The 21,691-nt window shown below is 45.4% G+C and overlaps 1 protein-coding gene across 1 annotated transcript in view; it reads left to right on the top strand.

The window, feature by feature from the left end:
• Fbxl20 (F-box and leucine rich repeat protein 20) overlaps positions 1–17,946 on the top strand; it is a 69,915-nt gene extending 51,969 nt beyond the window's left edge. The window contains 8 exon segments of the mRNA XM_021212264.2: positions 839–965; positions 2,268–2,342; positions 3,576–3,706; positions 5,619–5,679; positions 7,597–7,641; positions 8,518–8,574; positions 10,007–10,219; positions 11,374–17,946. Coding sequence (XP_021067923.2) covers positions 839–965; positions 2,268–2,342; positions 3,576–3,706; positions 5,619–5,679; positions 7,597–7,641; positions 8,518–8,574; positions 10,007–10,219; positions 11,374–11,481 — 817 coding nt within the window. The 3' untranslated portion in view covers positions 11,482–17,946.
• Positions 17,947–21,691: the final 3,745 nt, after the last annotated feature.

Below are 21,691 nucleotides of genomic sequence, written 5' to 3'. Positions count from 1 at the left end.
GGCTTTGTATTTACATAAGACAAGCATTTACAGATTTTTTAAAATCTAAATGTCTGAAACAGCCATGAAATATGACTAAGGTGTGCCTTTAAGTTTCACAGAGGTCCGAGGTAGGTGTGTGCTGTGTCGCTGCACTGCTGGCAATAGAAATGAGTATCTCAGTTTGGGTGAGACTGAGATGGACATTACTGATCTTGAACTGAGGGGTTGAGACACGCTTCCTAAGTGACTTGGCTGAAGTCAGATTATTTATGTTGAAGATGAACTTAAACTTGGATCTAGACTTTATTTCAGGACTTTTCTATAAGCAAGGCACTTGAAACCTTCAGGCCATGTTTACAGGGATAGATTGACAGCCTGGAGTATTCCAGGCAGGGCTGAACTGACAAGCAGGAAGAATCAAAGGCAGGTCCAGTGGCAGGCCCAGCATACTATACACAGAGGCTGAGCGCGGCCTACCCTTAGGTCAGACGGGAGAGACTGCTCTGCCACGATCCCAGATGAGGAAATAGCCTTTTAGAGTTGGTTGTTTTTTTTTTGTTTTTGTTTTTTTTTTACTAGAAGTTTGAAAGTGTGATAGAACTGTGATACCAGTTAAATTCCTCAACCTTGAATCTGAACTGTTGTTGGTACTCTACTTATTTAATTAAACTAGTCATTTAATTTCCACTTCCAGTCTATATCTGTAAAACAATATGTGCTTTGTGCTTGTTGTGTAAAGGGGGTTTAAATTACCCTGCGTAGTAATACAGTCCTACATAACCACCATAAAGATGAGGTTGTGGCAGCTTTGGGAAGGAGGTAGTGACATGCTTGTCTCATTGTGTTTTATCCTAAGTGAGGGCTGTCCACTGTTGGAGCAGTTGAACATTTCCTGGTGTGACCAAGTAACCAAGGATGGCATTCAAGCACTAGTGAGAGGCTGTGGGGGTCTCAAGGCCTTATTCTTAAAAGGCTGCACTCAGGTAATGCTCTGTGTAGTGCCCATGAAAGTCAGAGGAACCGTCAGTTCTGTGTAGGTTTTCCCAAGACGTTCATCCTGAGGAAGGTGGGAGGTGGGGTGCTGCTGACTGTGAAGACACTCTTCCAAAGGTCACAACGTTTGACTTAGAATTGAGAAGAATTAATATCTGACCAAAGCAAAAATGGGGAGGGGGACAACTGGGGAGACAGTTGTCATGTCATTTATCTGTACTGAAAAGTTTTATTCCCCGTTACTTTGAGCTAAATAGGCAAAACGGGCAGTCTTGGTGTTTACGCTGGTATAACCAGCAGGAATTGTTCAGAGTTCTGCCACATATACCGTATATGGCAAGGTCATTTTAAAGGGCCCATTTTACCTTCTGTCCTATCTCATTAAATTTCACAAACTCGATGAACATACCTGTACACCTAGCATTTGGGAGGCTGAAACAGGAGGATTCCTCTAAGTTCAAAGGCAGCCTGGACTACAAACATTGTAAGTCTCAAGAAAAAAAGTAACAATAAAAGTAAAATTCAATTTCTCAGTGATGACATTAGAAGAAGTGCTCACAGAGTGGGTGGAGTTAGGTGTGACAGCATTTTATTGGTGGTCGCTAAAGCTCTGCTGTGGACTCCATTTAAAATGTCCTGCTGTTCTGCCGTGCTGGGAAGATCCCTTTGTTAAAATCAGAGGTGTCTGATTCCCTTAAAACAGCAGCTTGCGCTTCTGGCTATTTGTGGAAACCTGAAAAATATTGACTGCAGTGCATCACCAATGCATTCCTTACCATCTGTCCTAGCTCTGTGAGTTCCCCACTTATCCTCAGCAACAAATAAATACCACAGATTCTCTTCTCAGCTCCTCCTCCCAAAAGCCTCCTGTAGGTTGTAGAACAATGAAAATTGCTTTGCCTGTAGTCTTAACACAGTGCATCATGAATATTATTAGTAGTGCTAGAAATAAAATCCACATCCAGGCATGATGACACAAGCCTGTAATCCAGCAGAAAAGGAGGAAAGATGAGGCCAGACTGGTCCACATAGGGGTCCAGGGTAACCAGGGCAACATAATAGACCCTAATAGTGTCTGACCATAACCTATTTCTATATTTGATAATAATAAGAATTTGGTATGGCCAAAACTGACTTCAAGGAAATCCTGGTTACTGCTACTACTAGGAATAAGGCATGAGATTTTTTTCCTTTGCAACTTCATTAGCTATATTGAGACTGTATTAATGAATGTGTACAGTTTTTTTCTCCTTTGAAACAATGAAGTAAACTTTTGTTTTTAATCTTTGCAGCTAGAAGATGAAGCTCTCAAGTACATAGGTGCACACTGCCCTGAGCTAGTGACTTTAAACCTGCAAACTTGCTTAGTAAGTATCCCTTACCGTTAATGTTTCTGTATTAGTAATTCCTCGGTAACATTATTACAAAATTCATCAAAAACAGTGGCTTAGCCAGTCAGTGGTGGCTTAATCCCAGCACTTGGGAGGCAGGCAGAGACAGGGAAATTTCTGAGTTCCAGGACAGTCAGGGCTATACAGAAAAACCCTGTCTCGAAAACAAACAAACAAACAAAACAAAAAACAAACAAACAAACAAAAACAGTGGCTTACAAGCATAGTGATGCACACCTATAATCCTGGGACCAGAATCCCAGCACTGAGAGGGTTAGGACAAGAGGATCATAAGTGAATGCCAGCCTGTGCTGTTTGAGACCAGCTAGGCCCCATAGCGAAATCCTATTTCAGAGACAAAACAGGCATAATGGTTCATACCTGTGATCCAGCATTTTAAACCTGACGCAGCATTGGCATGAATTCAGAGCAAGCCTGAGCTATACAGTGAGACCTGCACAGATGTCACATGCCCCTTTCTATCTATTTACTTATTTCTTTCTTTGTTTGCTGCAGCATGGTCTGATTATGTAGTCCAGGTGTACATGAACTTAAGATCCTTCTGACTGGTCCTTACAGTGTTGGGTTTGTTGGTGTATGCCCAAATACCCTATTATGATATTTTACTTAATTGTAACATTTTTGAAGTTTCAAAATGTTACTTCACTTCAAAGTTATTTAAAATACTAATTTATATCTGAATTATACACATCTATTTAGTTACATAGTTGGAATATTTGTTCTAAAAATACAACTAAGTAGATGCTATGGTCAGATTGTAGCCACTCACAATTTATTTTTGTATTAATTTTCAGCTATGCTGGTAAATATGTTTATACTATTAAAAGACTGCTGTCCTAGCTGGGCACAGTGGCCCACACCATTAATCCCAGCGCTCAGGAGGCAGAGGCAGGAGGATCTCTTGAGTGCCAGAGCAGCCAGAGCTACACAGCAGAACCTTATCTCAGAAACAAAACAAACAAAGCAAAGCTTTGTTTTTTACTCGTTTTTAGGTCCTCAACGTGACATGCCCCATGCTTAGGCTAAGACCTCACACAGAGTGCGAGCACAGCCCTGGGCTGAGCTGGCAGGAGCTGGCTAGAGAGAGCTGGAGGGAGCTGGGCTTGGGTGCCCAGTGGCCATGCTGCCTTGGTGTGCGTGTGTGTTTCTGTAAGTAGCAATTAACTGATTCTTCTCTTTGTGTTTTAGCAAATCACAGATGAAGGTCTCATCACCATATGCAGAGGATGTCATAAGTTGCAGTCCCTCTGTGCCTCTGGGTGCTCCAATATCACAGATGCCATCCTGAACGCTCTAGGTCAGAACTGCCCTCGGCTTAGGTAAACGTTGTTTATTTAGCTAAAAAAAAAAAAAATCAAGGGAAGAGGAAGCTGCCGTAGTCCGTGTTTTGTTTTGTTTTGTTTTGTTTTTTTCTCTTTTTTTGGTTTTTCGAGACAGGGTTTCTCTGTGTAGCCCTGACTGTCCTGGAACTCACTTTGTAGACCAGACTGGCCTCAAACTCAGAAATCCGCCTGCCTCTGCCTACCGAGTGCTGGGATTAAAGGCGTGCGCCACCACGCCCGGCTGTCGTTGTTTTCTGTTTGGCATTTTGAACCTTTAAGCAGACTGCAATGTCACCACCTGTGTAGCTGTTGCCCTGCTGGCTTTGACCTGTGATGACATGTAAATGACTTGAATCCACAAGGGATCTTACTGGTCATCGTAGGGAAAATCCTTAAAATTCCTTTCTCCACATCTTAAAGCCCATCCTGAGGTCACTTATGTCTTTGTAATCCATAGAAGATTTTTTACTTCTGTAGAAGTTCTTGTGTTTACTATCATTCATTCATTCATTCATTCATTCATTTTGAAGCAGGGTATCTATTATGTGAGCTGTCCTGGAATTCATTATATAAACTAGGCTGACTTTAAACTCAGATTTACCTGCCTCTGTTTCCCACATTGTGGGACTAAAGGCACATGCCCAGCCAGGTTTATTATTTAGAACAGCTTCGTTACTCTGTAACTCTTGTTTGGATGTTTTCTTAGAATTTTCTGTTAGGATGCACATAGTATCAAACCATAGTCCAGACAGAAAAAACTCGCATAACATTGTTTTATAGTGCTTGTGACTCACAAGGATAGTTAGGTATTGCTTTAGGGGTTTTCAAATGCTGATCTCTAATGTGAAGCACTGTTTCTATCTTCATATCGTAGAAGCAAAAGCCAAGGTCCAGGAGAAGGGAGTGAAGTGACCTGCTCATAGACCAGTAGGCAGCAAGTGGGTGAGCAGGCATTCTGAGGCAGGCATGCTGGCATGGCTAAGACTTTCCATGCTCTCCCAGTGATGGGCCAGCCACAGCGGCTGAAGACCTGGAGGTTCTTTACCTCCACCTTCAGTCTAGAATGAAGGTTGTCCTCGGGGAGGGAGGGAGCAAGTAGCCCGACCTCTAGGGAGCAAAGCCGTCCATGGTAGCCCTCTTTACGCTAAACGCCAGCTCTGCTTCCTCTGTGCTCTGCTGTGACCGGCACAGGCTGTCTTGTCAGACCCTGTTCTCCCTATGACACTAATTTCTGGTTTTTGATTGTGATTTATTTTATTTTGGCTTAATTTTTTAACTTTGGTTTTAAGGGTTTTTGAGGAAACATGTTTGGTGCTATCGTACAGCACAGCCACTTACCAGGCTTTAGCAGACTGAGATGTGCTGGTCTGTGAGTGGTCTGAGGGCAGTGTTAGCTAGGAGAATGGCTGCTGTCCTGACATCCTTCCATGGGAGGAGATGTGGAGGGTTTCATATTGGGACAGACCTGTACTCCAGCAGTCCTCTTGCATTTTTAAAGCAATTGAAATCTGCTGCGACCTCCCTGAAAGTCAGAAAACAGTCACTTCAGCAACAGATGGTCTGAAACAGTATTAATCTCTATTTCCTTTGTTTGCTAGGAGCCGGCTGCCCTCTGCGGGTAAGCAGTAAGCCATCAAGAAGGCTTTTAATGCAATTTGGCATTAACTACCAGCTTCAGTTCTATTCCTCTATATTCTTTGATTGCATCACCCTGAAGTGTGGTTTTGACAGGACCACTTGATAACTCCATGAAAATGAGATTATGCACAAACTTGTATAGTCACTAGTGTCATACTGTATAACGAGAGTCAGAGAATAAAGATTGCTTTCTCAGATTACTGATGTTTTAATAAAACTGGGTTTCAGGAACCATGAGCCTAACTTTCTTTTCACTTTGTTCTTTTAACAGAATATTAGAAGTGGCCAGATGTTCCCAGTTAACAGATGTGGGCTTCACTACCCTAGCCAGGGTAAGAGTTTCTTAAGGTTCTGCAGTTGGTTTTCATAGTGGGTTTTGTTTTTTGTTGTTGTTGTTGTTGTTGTTGAGGGGAGAATTATTTCAGAGAAAGCAGCAAAGAAAGAACCAGCAAGTCAGCAGGACTAGGTAGGTGTGAAACAGGAGAAGCTGGAAGCTGCGGCTGGCTTGGGAAGTGCAGATGTGTGTTAGAGAGCATGGCACATGGCACTCTTTGTTGAGACTTGATTTCTCCAGTTTCACTAAGATAGTAAATGACATGGAACAGGGATTTATTTCCTTGTACTTTATAAAGCAACATTGTTTAGTATGTGATTGAGCAAGAGCTCTGTTTAAGGAGATGCAGGCCTGGTTAATAATATACCAGACATAAGAGTCTTTCCAGAGAATCGTAATACTTTCTGTGGTTTATATAAATCACTGTAGAATAACTGCACTTGCTTGCCTTCTTTTTCTGAGACAAGGTTTCTCTGTGTGGCCCAGGCTGGCTTCTAACTCAGATCAGCCTCGCTCAATAACATTTTAAATTATGTTGACTTTGGTTGGTATTAAAAAATAAGGGGAATGCAATTTGCTTTCAGGCTGATCTATGAAGTACTGATAAAGTGAAGGCCAGCATACCTAGCTTAAAAAGCAAATAAAACTTTTCCAAACAAAATAATTTTTTACTTTTATTTTATTCTTTGTTTTTTTGTTGTTGTTCTTTTTAGTTTTGTTTTGGGTTTGTTTTGTTTGTTTGTTTTTGTTTTTTGTTGTTGTTCTTTTTAAGAAGGCGTCAGATTGGGGCTGGTGAGATAGCTCAGTGGGTAAGAGCACCCGACTGCTTTTCCGAAGGTCCGGAGTTCAAATCCCAGCAACCACATGGTGGCTCACAACCACCCATAACGAGATCTGACGCCCTCTTCTGGAGTGTCCGAAGATAGCTACAGTGTACTTACATATAATAAATAAATAAATCTTTTTTTTTTTAAAAAAAAAAGAAGGCCTCAGATCTCATTACAGATGGTTGTGAGCCACCATGTGGTTGCTGGTATTTGAACTCAGGACCTTCGTGTTAAGATTTATTTTAGTTAATCCCAGCACTCGGGAGGGTTAGGGTTAGATTTATTTTAGTCAGGCGGTGGTGGTGCACACCTTTAATCCCAGCATTTGGGAGACAGAGGCAGATGGATTTCTGAGTTCAAGGCCAGCCTGGTCTATAAAGTGAGTTCCAGGACAGCCAAGGCTATACAGAGAAACCCTGTCTTGAAAAGAGAGAGAGAGAGAGAGAGAGAGAGAGAGAGAGAGAGAGAGAGAGAGAGAGAGAGAGAGAGAGAGAGAGAGAGAGAGAGAGAGAGAGAGAGAGAGAGAGAGAGAGAGAGATTTTGTTATTTATATGAGTACACTTTAGCTGTATTAGACACACCAGAAGAAGGCATCCAACCACATTACAGATGGTTATGAGCCACCATGTGGTTGCTGGGAATTGAACTCAGGACCTCTGGAAGAGCAGTCAGTGCTCTTAACTACTGAGCCATCTCTCCGCCCCTCCAAACTAATTTTTATTGAACTACTTTTTAGTTAAAGAGATCTGTGTTAGCATAGTATTAATTTTTAGCAAAATTACTCCTTTGGATTTATAAAATGTTCAATATAAAATACTTAAAAGTATGAACTAGCTGACCAAGGGAAGATGGTGTACATTTATAATCAGTCTCAGCTCTTGGGAACCTGAGGCAGCGGGATCTTGGGATTGAGAACAGCCTGAACCACAGAGCAAGACCCTATGTCAAAAAACCAACAGAGTGTGATCGCGCGGCACTGGGCTGACAGCAACTGAACCACCACGATTTGATCGCTGTCTTGGGGTTTTTTACTTTTATGATTTACCAGTGCTTTAGAATACTGAACTGTGTGGCATTGTACTTTGTAGAATTGCCATGAGCTTGAGAAGATGGACCTAGAAGAATGTGTGCAGGTAAGATTTCATTCTCAGCATACCATATGTGTGCTGCAGAATGCCCAACCCTCTCCCTACACAGGACACCAAAGCACCTGGCAGTGGTGTTGATCTTCCACTTACTGAGGTGTCTTCAGGCACAGCAGGAATTGGTGTTTACAGTATAAAATCATTACAGTATAAAACCAGATGCTATGTGACAGCTGCCGTTTACTATTAAATGAGTGTCTCCCCTTCATTAGCCTCTTGTTCATGCTAAATGCTGTGTCATCTCCAGAGTTGTTCCCTCTGAGTCAGTCTGCTTCCCTGTGTGCCTGCCATATTTCAGATCCTCTCAAGCCGTGTCGTAGACAAAGGTTGGATAGGAGTTTGAAAAGAGTCACTGACTAGCAATTTAGGCAAATCTTTCTTTCAAAAAGCATGAAGAGGTCCCCTGGGAATGGAGCTACAATTGTGAGCCATGGTATGGATTTTGGGAATTAAACCCCTGTCCTCTGGAAAGGCAGCCAGTGCTCTTACCCAGTGAGTGGCACTGGTGCTCTGGAAGCACCTAATCTCTTGAAAACCGTGTCCGAGCCAGACAGTGGTAGCACACACTTTTAATCCAAGCACTAGGGAGACAGAGGTAGGTTGATCTCTGTGGCCAACCTGGTCTACAGGATGAGTTCCCGGACAGACAGGGCTACACAGAAACCCTTATCTCTTGTGGGGAAAGTTTGAGAAATAAATAAAATTTTGATCAATATTGTCTTTCTGGCTCAGGCAGTGTGTTGAGGCCTGTTATTTAGTGATACCTGAACTAGGAGAGTTGCATAGAGTATTAATTCATGAATTGCATCTAAATTAATATAATTTTACCTGTAAGAGGTTACTTGGTTTTGTTTTTTTTTTTAGATCACAGATAGCACATTAATCCAGCTTTCCATACACTGTCCTCGGCTTCAAGTGTTGGTAAGTTTGACTTTGACTGTTTTATTTTTAAATTTATTTACCCAGAAAACTTTTGGATTTATTTTACTTTTTGTGTATGCTTTCTGTTTGTTCTTATTGGATCCTCTGGAACTAGGGTTATATATCATTATAAGCCACCATGTGGTGCTGGAGATTGATCTCTTGATTATGGTGTGTGCGTGTACATAGTGTGAGTGTGGACACCTGGTCAGGGGATAATGTTCTGGAATTATTTCTCTCCTGGAACCTCTGTGTAGGTTGTGGGGAACAAACTTAGGTTACAGGGCTTGGAAACAAATCCTTTTATCCACTGAGCCACTGAGCCATCTCACTGTCCCCAACCTAGAGGTGGAAGACATACTGCTAATGAGGTGTAGTGGCATATGCCTGTAGTCCCAGCACTCAGGAGGCTGAAGCAGGAGGATCAACTGGAGTTTGAGGCCAACCTGGATTATATAGTGATGTGCATTTGCAGAACAAAAACCTAGAATCGACCCATGTTTTACAGGACACATTCTTCTGGCTCCTGATTTGAGTGAATCTATAGGAGGTATTTTAGTTGATGGTCCTCTGTCCAGAACAGAATACCCTTGTATGTTTGGTGGGTCAGGTAATGTGTAAGATACCAGTACCCAGTAGCCATAAAAAAGTCTTAGTGTGGACAGGGGCTGGAGAGATGGCTCAGTGGTTAAGAGCACTGACTGCTCTTCCAAAGGTTCCAGAGTTCAAATCCCAGCAACCACATGGTGGCTCACAACCATCCATAACGAGATCTGATGCCCTCTTCTGGAGTGTCTGAAGACAGCTACAGTGTACTTATATACAATAAATAAATAAATAAATCTTTTTTTAAAAAAAAAAAAAAAAAAAGTCTTAGCTAAGTGTGCCTTTGTGCCCTGAATCAGGTAGTCAGTAGTTCTAACTTCCTAAAAGTTTGTATATGAAAAGCTTGGGCCCTGTTTTGTCCTATAGATAAGAAAGTGTTAATTGGAGAATGGATTTGTTTGTTTGTGACACCATGATCTTACTGTGTAGCTGTGGCTGTCTTAGAACTTGATCTGTAGACCAGGTTGGCCTTGAACTCCTCTAAGAGTTCCTCCTGCCTCTGCTGAAATTAAAAGGGGTGTGCCACCATACCTTGTGAGGGTAGGTAATTTTTAAGGCTATCTTACTTTGTAAAATAGTTCATAGTCATTCCATGAATTCACAAAATAAATTATACCAAAAAAAAAAAAAAAAGCCTTAGCTGCTGAGGGCAGAAGGCAGTGGGTCCGTCGGTTCTGATTTACAGTCTTGCTCCCTCATGAATGGTTCTAGATGGCACTATTTACCAGGACCAACCAGAAAAGCCTGTGTTGGCATTTGACATGTGTGTGGCAAGAGCCATGCCAGAAGCTGTTTGGTTGTCCATCTTTGCTCTCTCTGGTTGCAGAGTCTTTCTCACTGTGAGCTGATCACAGACGATGGGATCCGTCACCTAGGGAACGGGGCCTGCGCCCACGATCAGCTGGAGGTGATTGAGCTGGACAACTGCCCACTCATCACCGATGCGTCCCTGGAGCACTTGAAGAGCTGTCACAGCCTTGAGCGAATAGAACTCTATGACTGCCAGCAGATCACCCGGGCTGGCATCAAGAGGCTCAGGGTAAAGATTCCCCTCCTGTCTCTTGATTTCTGTTTTCATTTCCTTGGATAGTTAGCAAGTAAACCTCAGGGTAGACTCCATCCGTATGTCAGGTGGAACTGGTACGAAAATGCCCCTGAAGGGAGACGTCTGAGTGGTAGTGTCCAGGCCTTCACCAGTCCCCAGAGAACAGACAAAACTAACAACCAAAAACCCCCATGCAAGAGCCGGGCATGGTGGCGCATGCCTTTAATCCCAGCACTCGGGAGGCAGAGGCAGGCGGATTTCTGAGTTCGAGGCCAGCCTGGTCTACAGAGTGAGTTCCAGGACAGCCAGGACTACACAGAGAAACCCTGTCTCGAAAAAAAACAAAAAAACAAACAAACAAAAAAACAAAAAAACCCCATGCAAGAATTTGGTTCTAAAGGAAAGACAGACATGACAAAGATAATGCCTGCCAGGGTGTGGCGTGCATCCTGGTAATCAGGAGGCTGAGGGGAGAATCTTAAGTGAGGTGCCAGGTGCCAGTCTGGACAGTGGAGTAAGCTCACATCCACATAGTGAGACACTGGAGGAGAGAGGCTGGAAGATGAAGTTAGGGGCAGAAAGTTTGCCTAGCATGTATGTACAAGGGAGACTGGAGATTGTACATCTCCACATTTGCCTCAGGAAACAACAGTGTGGCAACCACCTCCCACAACACAGAAAAGGGGTTCTTGGAGTGGTGGAGACCTTGCATCAGCAGGACAGATAGCCATGGGCTAGCCCCAGCACCTTTGTTTACTGGTATTTTGGTGTTCCCTTTTACTTAGCTTACTGAGCAGTGTCTAAAGGTAGAGCCCTGTTTTTGGACCCTCTCACATGCCTTAAACCCCGTACGTATTCAGATAAAGACTAGAAACATGTTTTGATTCAATAAGTAATTGTTTTAAAGTTGTCTAGCTTCTTCCAGCCATGGGATTCTAAATGGGAGTCCCTTTGGGACAGGATGAGAAATTAATTTGTTTTCATTCCCTTCCCCTCCATAGAACAGAGTACAGCCTGGGCCTCTGTACATCCTGGGGTGCTTAGCATCCTTGCTCTCCGGCAGTCAGCCCCTTGGTTTCTCTAAGAGGCAACATTGTGATCTCTTCCACTGTAAGCGCCTCTCATTAATGTTTTCTGTCTTGTTTCAGACCCATTTACCCAACATTAAAGTCCACGCCTACTTCGCCCCCGTCACTCCGCCCCCGTCAGTCGGGGGCAGCAGACAGCGCTTCTGCAGGTGCTGCATCATCCTATGACAGCCGGGTGGGCCACCGTGGTGAACTGAGTATTTAATGACACTTCTAGACATACCGTGGAGTCTCTCCGGTGGAAGCGACCCCAGCGTTCTGGGCAAGGGTTACTGAGTGAGGGCAGCGTCCAGATCCCCAGAGCCGCACATACACAGGCACATGCGTCTTCACCTCATCTGCTGTGGTTCTGGGACCATGGCTCTGAAGTTCATGCTGGCTGTAACAAGTGGGTTGGTAAAACCTAAGCATTCCCATTGGACATGCCCAGAAGCAATCGCAGGCCACGGTAGAGGGCGGGGACATTCCAGCAGAGCCCAGTGTTACTGCTTCTGTGGTTTCTTCTTTATTAAGGGGTTTCTGTGGGGGTTTTGGAACAGTAACTATGATCCTCCAGGGTGAGAGGTAGCCTGGAAAACAATCTATGACGTATCCAGGGACCAGAAAAAAAACTTCTCTACATCCTAGAAATGGTAGCCATCCATTGGGAGACTCCTGGGCTTCCTTGTTCCCGTGCCGACATGCTGAGCATGCTCACAGAGAAGGCTCATCCTTTCATCTGGTGTTTGAGTATTTGACCCAGAGATTTTTTTAGCGGCTGCATTGAAATCACTGGGGTCCAAATAGAATTCCTTTTCTTATCTGCTCAGTTTGTCACTGTATGTCACTGCACCCGTCTTCCGTTCTCTCGCTCACTGCCGCACGCTCTCTCCCCCTCTCTCTTCCCCCCACCTCCCTCTCCTCCAGACTGACCTCAGGATGCTGCCCACTCGATTGTTACTATGTTGCTGTTTGCTGTGTTTACAGTTTGCATTTTGGATGAATTAGTTGGGGTCACCAAACATTTTTAAAAGAAACATCAATAAATATTTTTTTAATCTAACTTTTACCATCAGGGGACCCTGCCTGAATCTTTGCCAGTCTGGAAAGAAATTCTAACAAAAGCAGGAAAGTTATGATAAGAAATAGTAGGACTGTTTGGATGAAAAGAAACTTTCCTTTGGGTTTCTGTTGTATCCTATGCTGTATGCTGGTTTGCACGCTGTACACTGTCCCCCACGTGCTACCCCACCCCCACTCCCACATTTCCTTCCTTCCAAACTCATTCAGCTAAGACAAGAGAAGTGCAGCAGTGCGTAGGGTGGGTGATGAATCCCCAAACTGAGCCTGCATTTCCTGCCACCCAAGCTCCAGCACAAATGACCAGTGTCCTGTGCCAGCAGGCATGGGTGGGTGTGACCTCTGCCTGTGTCTGAGTTACTTGAGTTACTTGCTTTGCAGCAGTGCTGCCGGGGGGTGGGGCTGCTGTTGGTTTCTTGGCCCCTCCCACATCTAATCCCAGGAGGGATACAGGAAGAGCCCTGTAATGGCTGGCTGCTGTGTGCTAACAGAAGACCTGAGCATCTCCGCTGTCTGCAGACTTCCTCTGAAAGGGGACATGAAGGCAGCCAGCTAGGAGCACTGGGGCAGCCAGAGAGCCCGGAGAGGGAGTGGGGGGCTCAGTCTACCAAGCCTGAGCACCTAACCTGAGCAGAGGGAACAGGCTTAGTGCCTATGGCTCAGTCAAGGAAAAGCCTCTTCAAAGAAACCCAGAGAATGAGAGAAATGAAATGAGTTTCTAAGGCATATTTCTAAACCCCAATGGTAGGAGCTTTGTGTATGTTCATTAGAGTACTGGGGAGAGGGGCTTTGGGGACCTGGGTGTGCAAGCCTGTGATCCCGGCATGTTAAAAGGGCTGTTTGATGCCATGGATGCAGGTTCTGCCAGAATATATAGGAAGAAAGTCTGATGGATTTCTCCATTACTGTAGAAAACAATCAGATGGAAGGCCCTCGAACACTATACTACCACATTAATTTATTGTATTAAACTTACTGAAAATCTTATTTTATTATGCTCTTTTGAAAGCTAAATTACTTGTGTTTTTATTCCTTTTCCCCTTTATGTTCAAATTATCTTGAGAGAAATCTCTTTTTTCCTCTTGTTACATTGCTCACCTGCCTGTTCTCAAGTCACCTGGACTCCAGTTACCCTCCACCTCAGCCGGCACCCTGAGCGGCTGGGACTTGTGGCTAGTACTGTTTTACCTGACAGCGTACCTCCTACCCCCCCCCCCATCACCCCAGACAAAGGCTTATACTCTGTAGCCCTGGCTGGCCTGGAATTTGTGGTTTTCTTTTTGTCTCGGCCTCCTTACTGCTGGGATTATGAAGTTAGACTCGGTGCACACTTGCTCACATACACACTTGCAAATGTATTTAGATGTAGATACCCCAGGTCTTTCAAACAAAACCAAAAGAAGGTGAGGGACCATCTGCTCTAAACTATGTCGTTTGGGTTTTTTTTTCCCCTAAGTGCCTAACAAGTTGACAGTAAGACCTGAACACTGAGCAGGTAGCGGACGCAGATCTGATTGTCCCCGTCTGAGTCATTCAGGAACTCCTTTGTATCCGTTCAAGTTTGAGTCTCCTAACTACTAGTGTGTCAGAAGTCTTGTCTGCTCAGAGTGTATTGCTACACCCAGGTTCACTGGCTTTGTCTTGGTGACCCCTGCTGGTAAGGCAAATCACTACCTTTCTGGGCCAAGAACAAAGTCAAAAGGAGGGGTTGGGGGTCTGCTGATGCACAGCGCTGGCTGCACATGGTCAAGCAGACGTCATATTCCTTTCTCAAGTGAAACAGGCCCATCATGCGTGGAGGAGCATAGAGAAGCACAGACCTCGGAATCCAAGTGCAGCTCCCCACACTCGGAATACTTGTAAGAACTGAGTAGGGTTTTGGTTGGGTTGATGGGTTTGGGGTTTTTAGGACCAAGGTGTGGAAGGGAGAGAATGACTCGAGGAAGTTGTCCTTTGACCTCCACACAAGGTGAGGCATGTAGGTGCCTGCACTTTCACAGTAAAAATATAATGAGGGAGAAAATGGGTATAGTGGTTTGTGCCTGTATCTCAACACAAAAGATGCAGAGGCTGGAGGGTTGCTGTGAGTACCCGCCCAGATTGGGGTATATGTCAAGGAACTATCTTGGGGGCGGGGTGGGAAAGCCTGGTGGTCCATTTGTCTCATTTTACACCCACTCCCAAACATGCCTTTTACAATGGGAAAAGGAAAAAAAAAATGAGGCCTGTGGGCTCAGGTCTGAGATAAAATGGCTCTTGAGTTTGAGATCAGCCTCAGCTACACTGTGACAACTACTTAAGCAGCCAAGCAAAAAGAATAAGGCACCCTCAAAAGATGTTGCCCTAAGCCTCCAGGTGGCCAGGAGGGATTGCTAATATATCTGGAGAAAGATCCGTTGTAAGCCCCGCTCCACTGTGTCATCTGGAATATTCTACCACCATTAGCTGCTGCCAGTTTATTAGGCCTACGAATGTAGCCACCGATCTCTCCAGTTCTTCCAGCACCTGCCCTGCCCTCTGTCCAAAGCTCTGTGGCATTGTGGCATCCAGTCTAGCATCTTTGGATTCCTTTCCCTGGTCACAGACGGGCAGAGCTGAGCACAGCACAGGGAGTGGCATAACTCTCACATGATGGTCCGTGGTGTCGGGGTTTGGGCTTGGAGCTGAATTTGAGGTCTCACTGGCTCTGAGGAGTAAAGGACCCTAACATCACCTCTCCCCCCGTTATTTGAAATATTAACTCGCTCTGCACACTGTTTTAGAAATGCGTATGACTGCCCCTGCTCCAACCTTGACAGCCTTTTTGGAAGTGAAAGTATCCCTCAGTTTGTTTTTGTACATTTCTGGTGAGATTTCTGTGTCTATTAGGTAGCAGGCCTGTAAGTAGGAGATGGTGTTTTTAGTGTTTCCCAGGGAACGTTGGTGAGTGGCTTACCATGCTTTGTTGTGGGCGTTCTGGACTGTTTGGAATGTTGGTTTGTAGCTAGGGGCCACTGACGTCCAGTCTGGACTATTTGTAGCTGTGGGCCACTGAAGTCTATTTGATATTTTCAGTTGTCTTCTAAAATGTGTTTGACATTGTTAGGGCGAAGGAGAGTTGTCACTGAAAAGAAGAGAGTGACTCCCTGCCTGTCCGTGGGCAGCCTGATAGGTGACAGCATTGAGACTTGGAAGGGCTCACAGATCATGACTGATCTTGGACTGTTGAGATGGCTTGGCAGGTAAAAACTATTTGCAGGCCGAGTCGGACAACCTGACTTGTGACGGTAAAGGAGCAGTAATGACGGCTGGGAATTGTCCTGACTTCCACGGAAGTACCATGGGATCCATGTGCACGTGCATTGTAAAAGAAGATTACGTAAAAACCAAGGCTGGTGGCTCTAAAGGCAGGCAGCTCATGGAGTCATCAATGAGAGGGTTAGACCAGGAATGAGCCCTGCTGAACCTTCTCTGAATTGTACAGGTGGGTTTCTGTGCTGTGGTTTCTGCTGACAGACCAGGGGATAAGCCCAACCTTCTGAGAGAAGAGGTAGTGTGTTTGCTTGGAGGTCTGAAACCTGAAACCCTTATATGACCCGAAGACAAAAAAGTCGGAGCGATGAGGGAGGGAGAGTAGGAGTCACAGACCTCCTCACCTTTATGTTTGTCTTAAGTCTTCATCGGAAGATGCAGAAGGCAGTGTTATCAATAGGGCATGATTAGCCCTGCTGATTTGAGAATAAAATTCGGCTGTAAATACAGTATCCAAATGTACTCCACAGGAGACAGAGTTCTTTATGTGAAGGGCCTCTGGGGCTTCCCACTTCCCATTCGAGCCTGGTCCACGGTGTTGTGCTTTCTGATTTCTCTGCACATCGTTTCTGCATCTCTGGAAACTTTCAGTTATTTAGTATCCTCTCCCTTGCATGGGAGTTTACGAAAGTTATGTGTAGTATTGGAGAGGGAAAAGCTTTTGTTATACAAACCATGCATCGAAGGTTCGAGAACATGATCTCTGCCACACGGGTGTTTGATCTAAGGCTTTGTGGAGTCAAGTTTACAAAGGTGTTGGTACTCCTCAGCCAGAGTGGCTCGTAGTACAAGAACCATGAGCAAGCAGAAAGCTAGTGATGCTTTCCACTGTATGGCATGGACAGGCAAGGCTCATGAGAGGATGCTTTTGCCTCAGGAAGCGCATCTGTCCAGCGCTCATAAGACTTCCTGTCCATGGGACACTTTTACTGCTGTTTTCATGGCATCAACTCCATGCCCTTTGGTGGCAAGAAGGGCTTCCTTCCTTCTGGGGACAGCATAAGTACCAAGACAGGACTGTGGACAGTGGACAACAGTCCTCCCCCTTCGAAGGGGTAATGATAGACAGGTGCCCTCTGCCAGGTCCCAGGAGATCTTTGAAGTTACGTCCTTTGCTCCGCTTATCATGTTATCTCCGATCTGCTGTGTTCTGCTGCTTACGTGTGTTTTCTTCCTGTACCCTAACATTTTCCTCTCAGCTTCACAAAACATTCAACCACTCACTGTTTGTAGCACTGGAGACCAGGGACCTCTAAATGACCGAGTGACGTGGCTCGTTAGTTAGCTCCTCCTCTCCCCAGGGACAGGAGTGCCCTGGCACTGCAGCAGTGAGAGGGGCCTTGCTGTGTGTCGCTGTCTGGGTTTCCATAGGAAGGCTTGCTCCTTGTAAGGATCTTTTCTTACATATTTCTGATGACTGTTAATCTCTAACAAGTGGTGAGCCTGATTCCTGTGACCCATCCCTACCACACTCCTATGTGGCACACTGACACCCAGATCCTGTTGGCACATCCCAGAATCTTTAGGCCAGCCAGCTCTTCCTCCCTGATGTGACCCCAGAACTGACCCCCAGAATCAGTGCAACCCCGAGGGGTATCTGGGAGAGGCTTGGGGTCACTTTTCCGTTGGTTTTATCCACTCTGGCCACCTCTGTTTTTCCTCCCAGGAACTCTTTCCAGTTACTGTTTCCTGGTGGTTCTGCTTACCCTCGCCCACCTTCCAGTGACCCTGAGGGCACAGACCTGAGTATCCCATGTGGCCTGTGCAGAGCTCAGAGCACTGTGAGGACGGCCGCCCCTTCCGGTCAGGCCGCTCAGGGACAGGTGGATTGGCACTCAGTCTCCAGTCCTGCACGCCCACCCCTCTGACGTCCTGAGGAGTAGCAGGGCAGGCATGGGGTGATCCTTGTGCCCTAGCTGCTGGGCCTGACCAGAACTTGGCTGTATGGTGGCTGCTGCTTGCTTGTTTTCTCACCAGGCCTGCGCCAACACTTGGCCACTCCCCAGGCCCCAAACTGTTCCCCAGTGGGGACTTAACACCACCTTCCACTAGCTAAGTGACTGTATGTACACCTCGTACTCCAGCATCCAAGGATGTGGGGGTGAGGAGGATTGTTTTAAATAAGTAAAATCCAAGGAGGCAGTAGACGATTCTTTTTGCTTTAAAAATCTTTGGACTAAAGATATGTTTTTATATATATAAATATATAAAGTAAATTGTTATGTAACTATTATTGTTCCTGTATGTTCTAATTTTGTTTTATGATGTAATTAAAGGAAATCAGCTGTGAAGAGTTTTCATTTCCCTGTGGAAACAGCCTGACTTGAGCTATGATTCCTAAATATGGGTCCTAGAACTGCAGAGGCTCTTGGGACTGAAGGGACTTTCGGGGTGACATTAATGCTTTTTAAATATTGTTTACTCTCTTCACTTAAGTATCATCAATTCACTTAATAACCTTAGTCAATACTCATTAGAAGAGTATTACTTGATGTCCCATCTCCACGAGACATCAAGAAACAAAGGGCCTTGTATAAATCCGAGCTGCCTCCACTAGGCTCACCTAGGGGTGGGGGGGCTGGAGAGAAAGCTCAGCAGTTAAGAGCACTTATCACCAGGCAGTGGTGGCGCACGCCTTTAATCCCAGCGCTTGGGAGGCAGAGGCAAGCGGATTTCTGAGTTCGAGGCCAGCCTCGTCTACAGAGTGAGTTCCAGGATAACCTCGTCTATACAGAGAAACCCTGTCTCGAAAATCTAAAAAAAAAAAAAAAAAAAAACTTGCACCCTTGCAAAGGACCAGGGATCCTCACAACTGCCTGTTAACTCCATTCCCTGGGGATCTGATGTCTGCTTCTGACTTCTGTGGCCACCGTGCACACACCTTGTTATGGATAGGTTGTGAGCCACATGTGGTTGCTAGAAACTAAGGTTCTGCAAAAGCAGTAAGTGCTCATAACCCCTGAGCCATCTCTCCTGCTCCACCTACCTGCCCCAAGCCCCTGGACACAGCCTCACTGTAGTATTGGCTGGCCTGGAACTTATGGTGCAGGCCAGGCTGGCAGCGGTAGGTCTGCCTGTGTCCAGTCTGCTTGTGTCTGCCTGGGTTCCGTCCCAGCACTGCCCCCTGCAGAATCCCTCAACCCGAGTCCCCAGCTTACCTTTCCCTTGTCAAGGAAGGGTGAATTCAGGTGGCGCAAGTGCACAGAGATGCATACAAATGCAGGAGTCAGAATGTCCAGATTCAGATCTGGTAGCATGCACCACCCGTGTGGCTTCAGGCAGCTGGTTCCACTAGCCAGGTCTGAGAATAGCAACGGTCCACAGCTAACACCACTGTAGTCACTACTTTACTTTTCTTTCTTTTTCTTTTTTTAAGATTTGATTATTATAAAAAAAAAAAAAAAGAAAGATTTGATTATTATATCTAAGTACACTGTCGCTGTCTTCAGACACACCAGAAGAGGCCACCAGACCCCATTACAGATGGCTGTGAGCCACCATGTGGTTGCTGGGAATTGAACTCAGACCTCTGGAAGAGCAGTCAGTGCTCTTAACCAGTGAGCCATCTCTCCAGCCCCCATGCTTTTCTTGACTTCATTCTGACAAAGATTCCAATATCCAGCCTGTAGTAAAGTTCTAAGGGACACGCACAAGTTATTTATAGCAGATTCTTGTCACTTTGGTAGAGATGTGTTAAAGAGTCAAATTTGCTCGTGGCTTTAAGCACGGAGATGCATTCCTCTAATCCCAACACTTGAAAGGTGAGGTGCTTGGGCTATCCTGAGGCTACACAGAAAAACCCTGTCTCAAAAAAGTCAGGGGAGTGGGGCGCTGGTGAGATGGCTCAGTGGTTAAGAGAACTGACTGCTCTTCCGAAGGTCCTGACTGAGTTCAAGTCCCAGCAATCATATGGTGGCTCACAACCATCCGTAATGAGATCTGACGCCCTCTTCTGGGGTGTCTGAAAAAAGATACAGAGTACTTATGTATAATAATTCTTTTTTAAAAAGTCAAGATTTAGGGGGTGGCTAGAGGGGTCATTCCACAGCTAAGAGTGCTTGCTGCTCTTACAGAGGATCTGGGTTCAATTCCCAGCACCCACATCAAGTGGCTCAAACCACCTGTGGCTTCAGTTTCAGCAGATCTGATGGCTCCTCAAGGCCTCTGATGACGATTATGTGCTCACACAGGAATAGGCAAATTTAATCTTTAAGAAGCAGAACAGGTTCAAGGTCATCTTTGGTTGTGTGACAAATTTGAGGTGAACCTGGGCAACATGACACCCTGTTTCAGACCAAAAATGGGGAACACAGAAAAAGGCAAAGCACTTGCCTAGCACATGAATGGTACCTGAATCAGTAGACAACACCATTTTAAAAAAAAAAGTTACCTACAGTATCAAGAAAAACCCTTGAGGCCTATGAAATCCTAAGTCCCGTTGACATCCCCACCCACACACAGAGACTTTCTTTCAGTTTCTTGTTATGTATCCCAGGCAAGTCTCAGAAATGAAATCCTTGTGACTCAGTCTGCTGACTGCCGGAATTGCAGGTGTGTGACATCTATTCTTTATGCTGCATTAAATTGCAGATGAGGTCTGAATTAGTCATCTGTGGGCCATACAGCCCCTGGGAGGCAGCAGAGGTGTCTGCCTGGCTTATCCAATAACTCTGTCAATGTTAACTTTCTGAAGGAGACAGTTTTGAGTAGGCAAGCTTCTCTTCTGTCAGTCCAGCCAGGGCTGGCTTGGCTTCCCACCCACTTTCCCTAGCCAGAGCCCATCAGATGTAAGATTCATCCAGGGAGTCTGAGCAAAGAAACTGTCATAAGGAGACCCATTATTTTGAGCGCTAAAACAATGTTTTGGCAGATGATTGGTGAGATTTCTGAGGGGGTGAAGGTGCCTGCTTCCAAGGTGCCTGCTGCCAGCCCTGCCAACCTGAGTCCCATGGTAGGAGACAACCAACTCATTCAAGCTTATCCTCTGACCTCCACACATGCCAGCATGTGTGCACTCGGCCCACTAGTGTGTAGCTCAGTGGTAGAGCATCTCCAAGGCTGTGTTCAGTCTACAGAGCTGCAAAGAAAAAGACTCATAGAAGGTTATGTGTATGGCCCTAATGTGGGGAAAGACTGCTCAAGGCTTGAAAACATTTAACAACTTCGGTTTCATTAAAGGCAGGTGTTGATGGTACGTCATTGATTGCATGTGCAGAGCCTGGGTCTGATGGCCAGGCCCACCTTTTTTCTCAGCACTGGGAAACAGCTATGTGAGTCCCCAGATCTCTAGAGCTAGCTCTAAATTAACTCAAGAGATCCGAATGTTGGGTTGTAGCCGGTCTTTGCTACTTTGTGGGTTCTCTTTCCCACCCTTTATCCCCCCAGTTTCAAATCCTATTACTAGAGAAAGAAGGACAGAGAGGAGAGAGAGAGATCTCTGAGTCTAATTTTTGTTTCCTCTTTGCTTATAACAGACTTTGCTCTCATGTAGGTTCTCCCTGACCCCCAACATTTCACCCCCATCACTACATAGGAGGAAAAGGATAGATGAGGGGGGAGGAGAGGTCTGAATCCAACTTCTTCTTGTTTCTTCTTTGAGCACTACTAACAATTCAGCCTCCCCCCCCCCCAACAACCACCAACCCCACCTTATCAGGGTTCTAGCACTTATAAATCCTCTAAAAATTTTCCAGGATGTCAAGTGTCACACCATTGCAGAAACTATCTACACCTAGCAAAACCACGCCACTGCCAGGGGCAAACCATTGCCAGCTGCTGGGAAGCTGCGCCGCCTCCCCACACCTGGGATTAAACCAAGAGTGTATTCTCATCATATTTCTGTGTGGGGGGGTGTTATTTATTTATCTTACATGTATTGGTGCTTTACCTGCATGTGAGAATGTCAAATCTTGGAGTTACACAGTTGTCAACTGCCCTATGGGTACTGGGAATTGTGGGTACTCTTCCTCTGGAAGAGCAGGCAGTGCCCCCAACTGCTGAGCCACTGAACCATCTCTTCAGCCCCATT

The sequence above is a fragment of the Mus pahari genome, chromosome 14, assembly GCF_900095145.1.
Source record: "Mus pahari chromosome 14, PAHARI_EIJ_v1.1, whole genome shotgun sequence".
NCBI classification, from domain to species: domain Eukaryota; kingdom Metazoa; phylum Chordata; class Mammalia; order Rodentia; family Muridae; genus Mus; species Mus pahari.
Note: the sequence above shows the minus strand (reverse complement) of the source record. Positions and strands in the feature narration are given on the sequence as shown.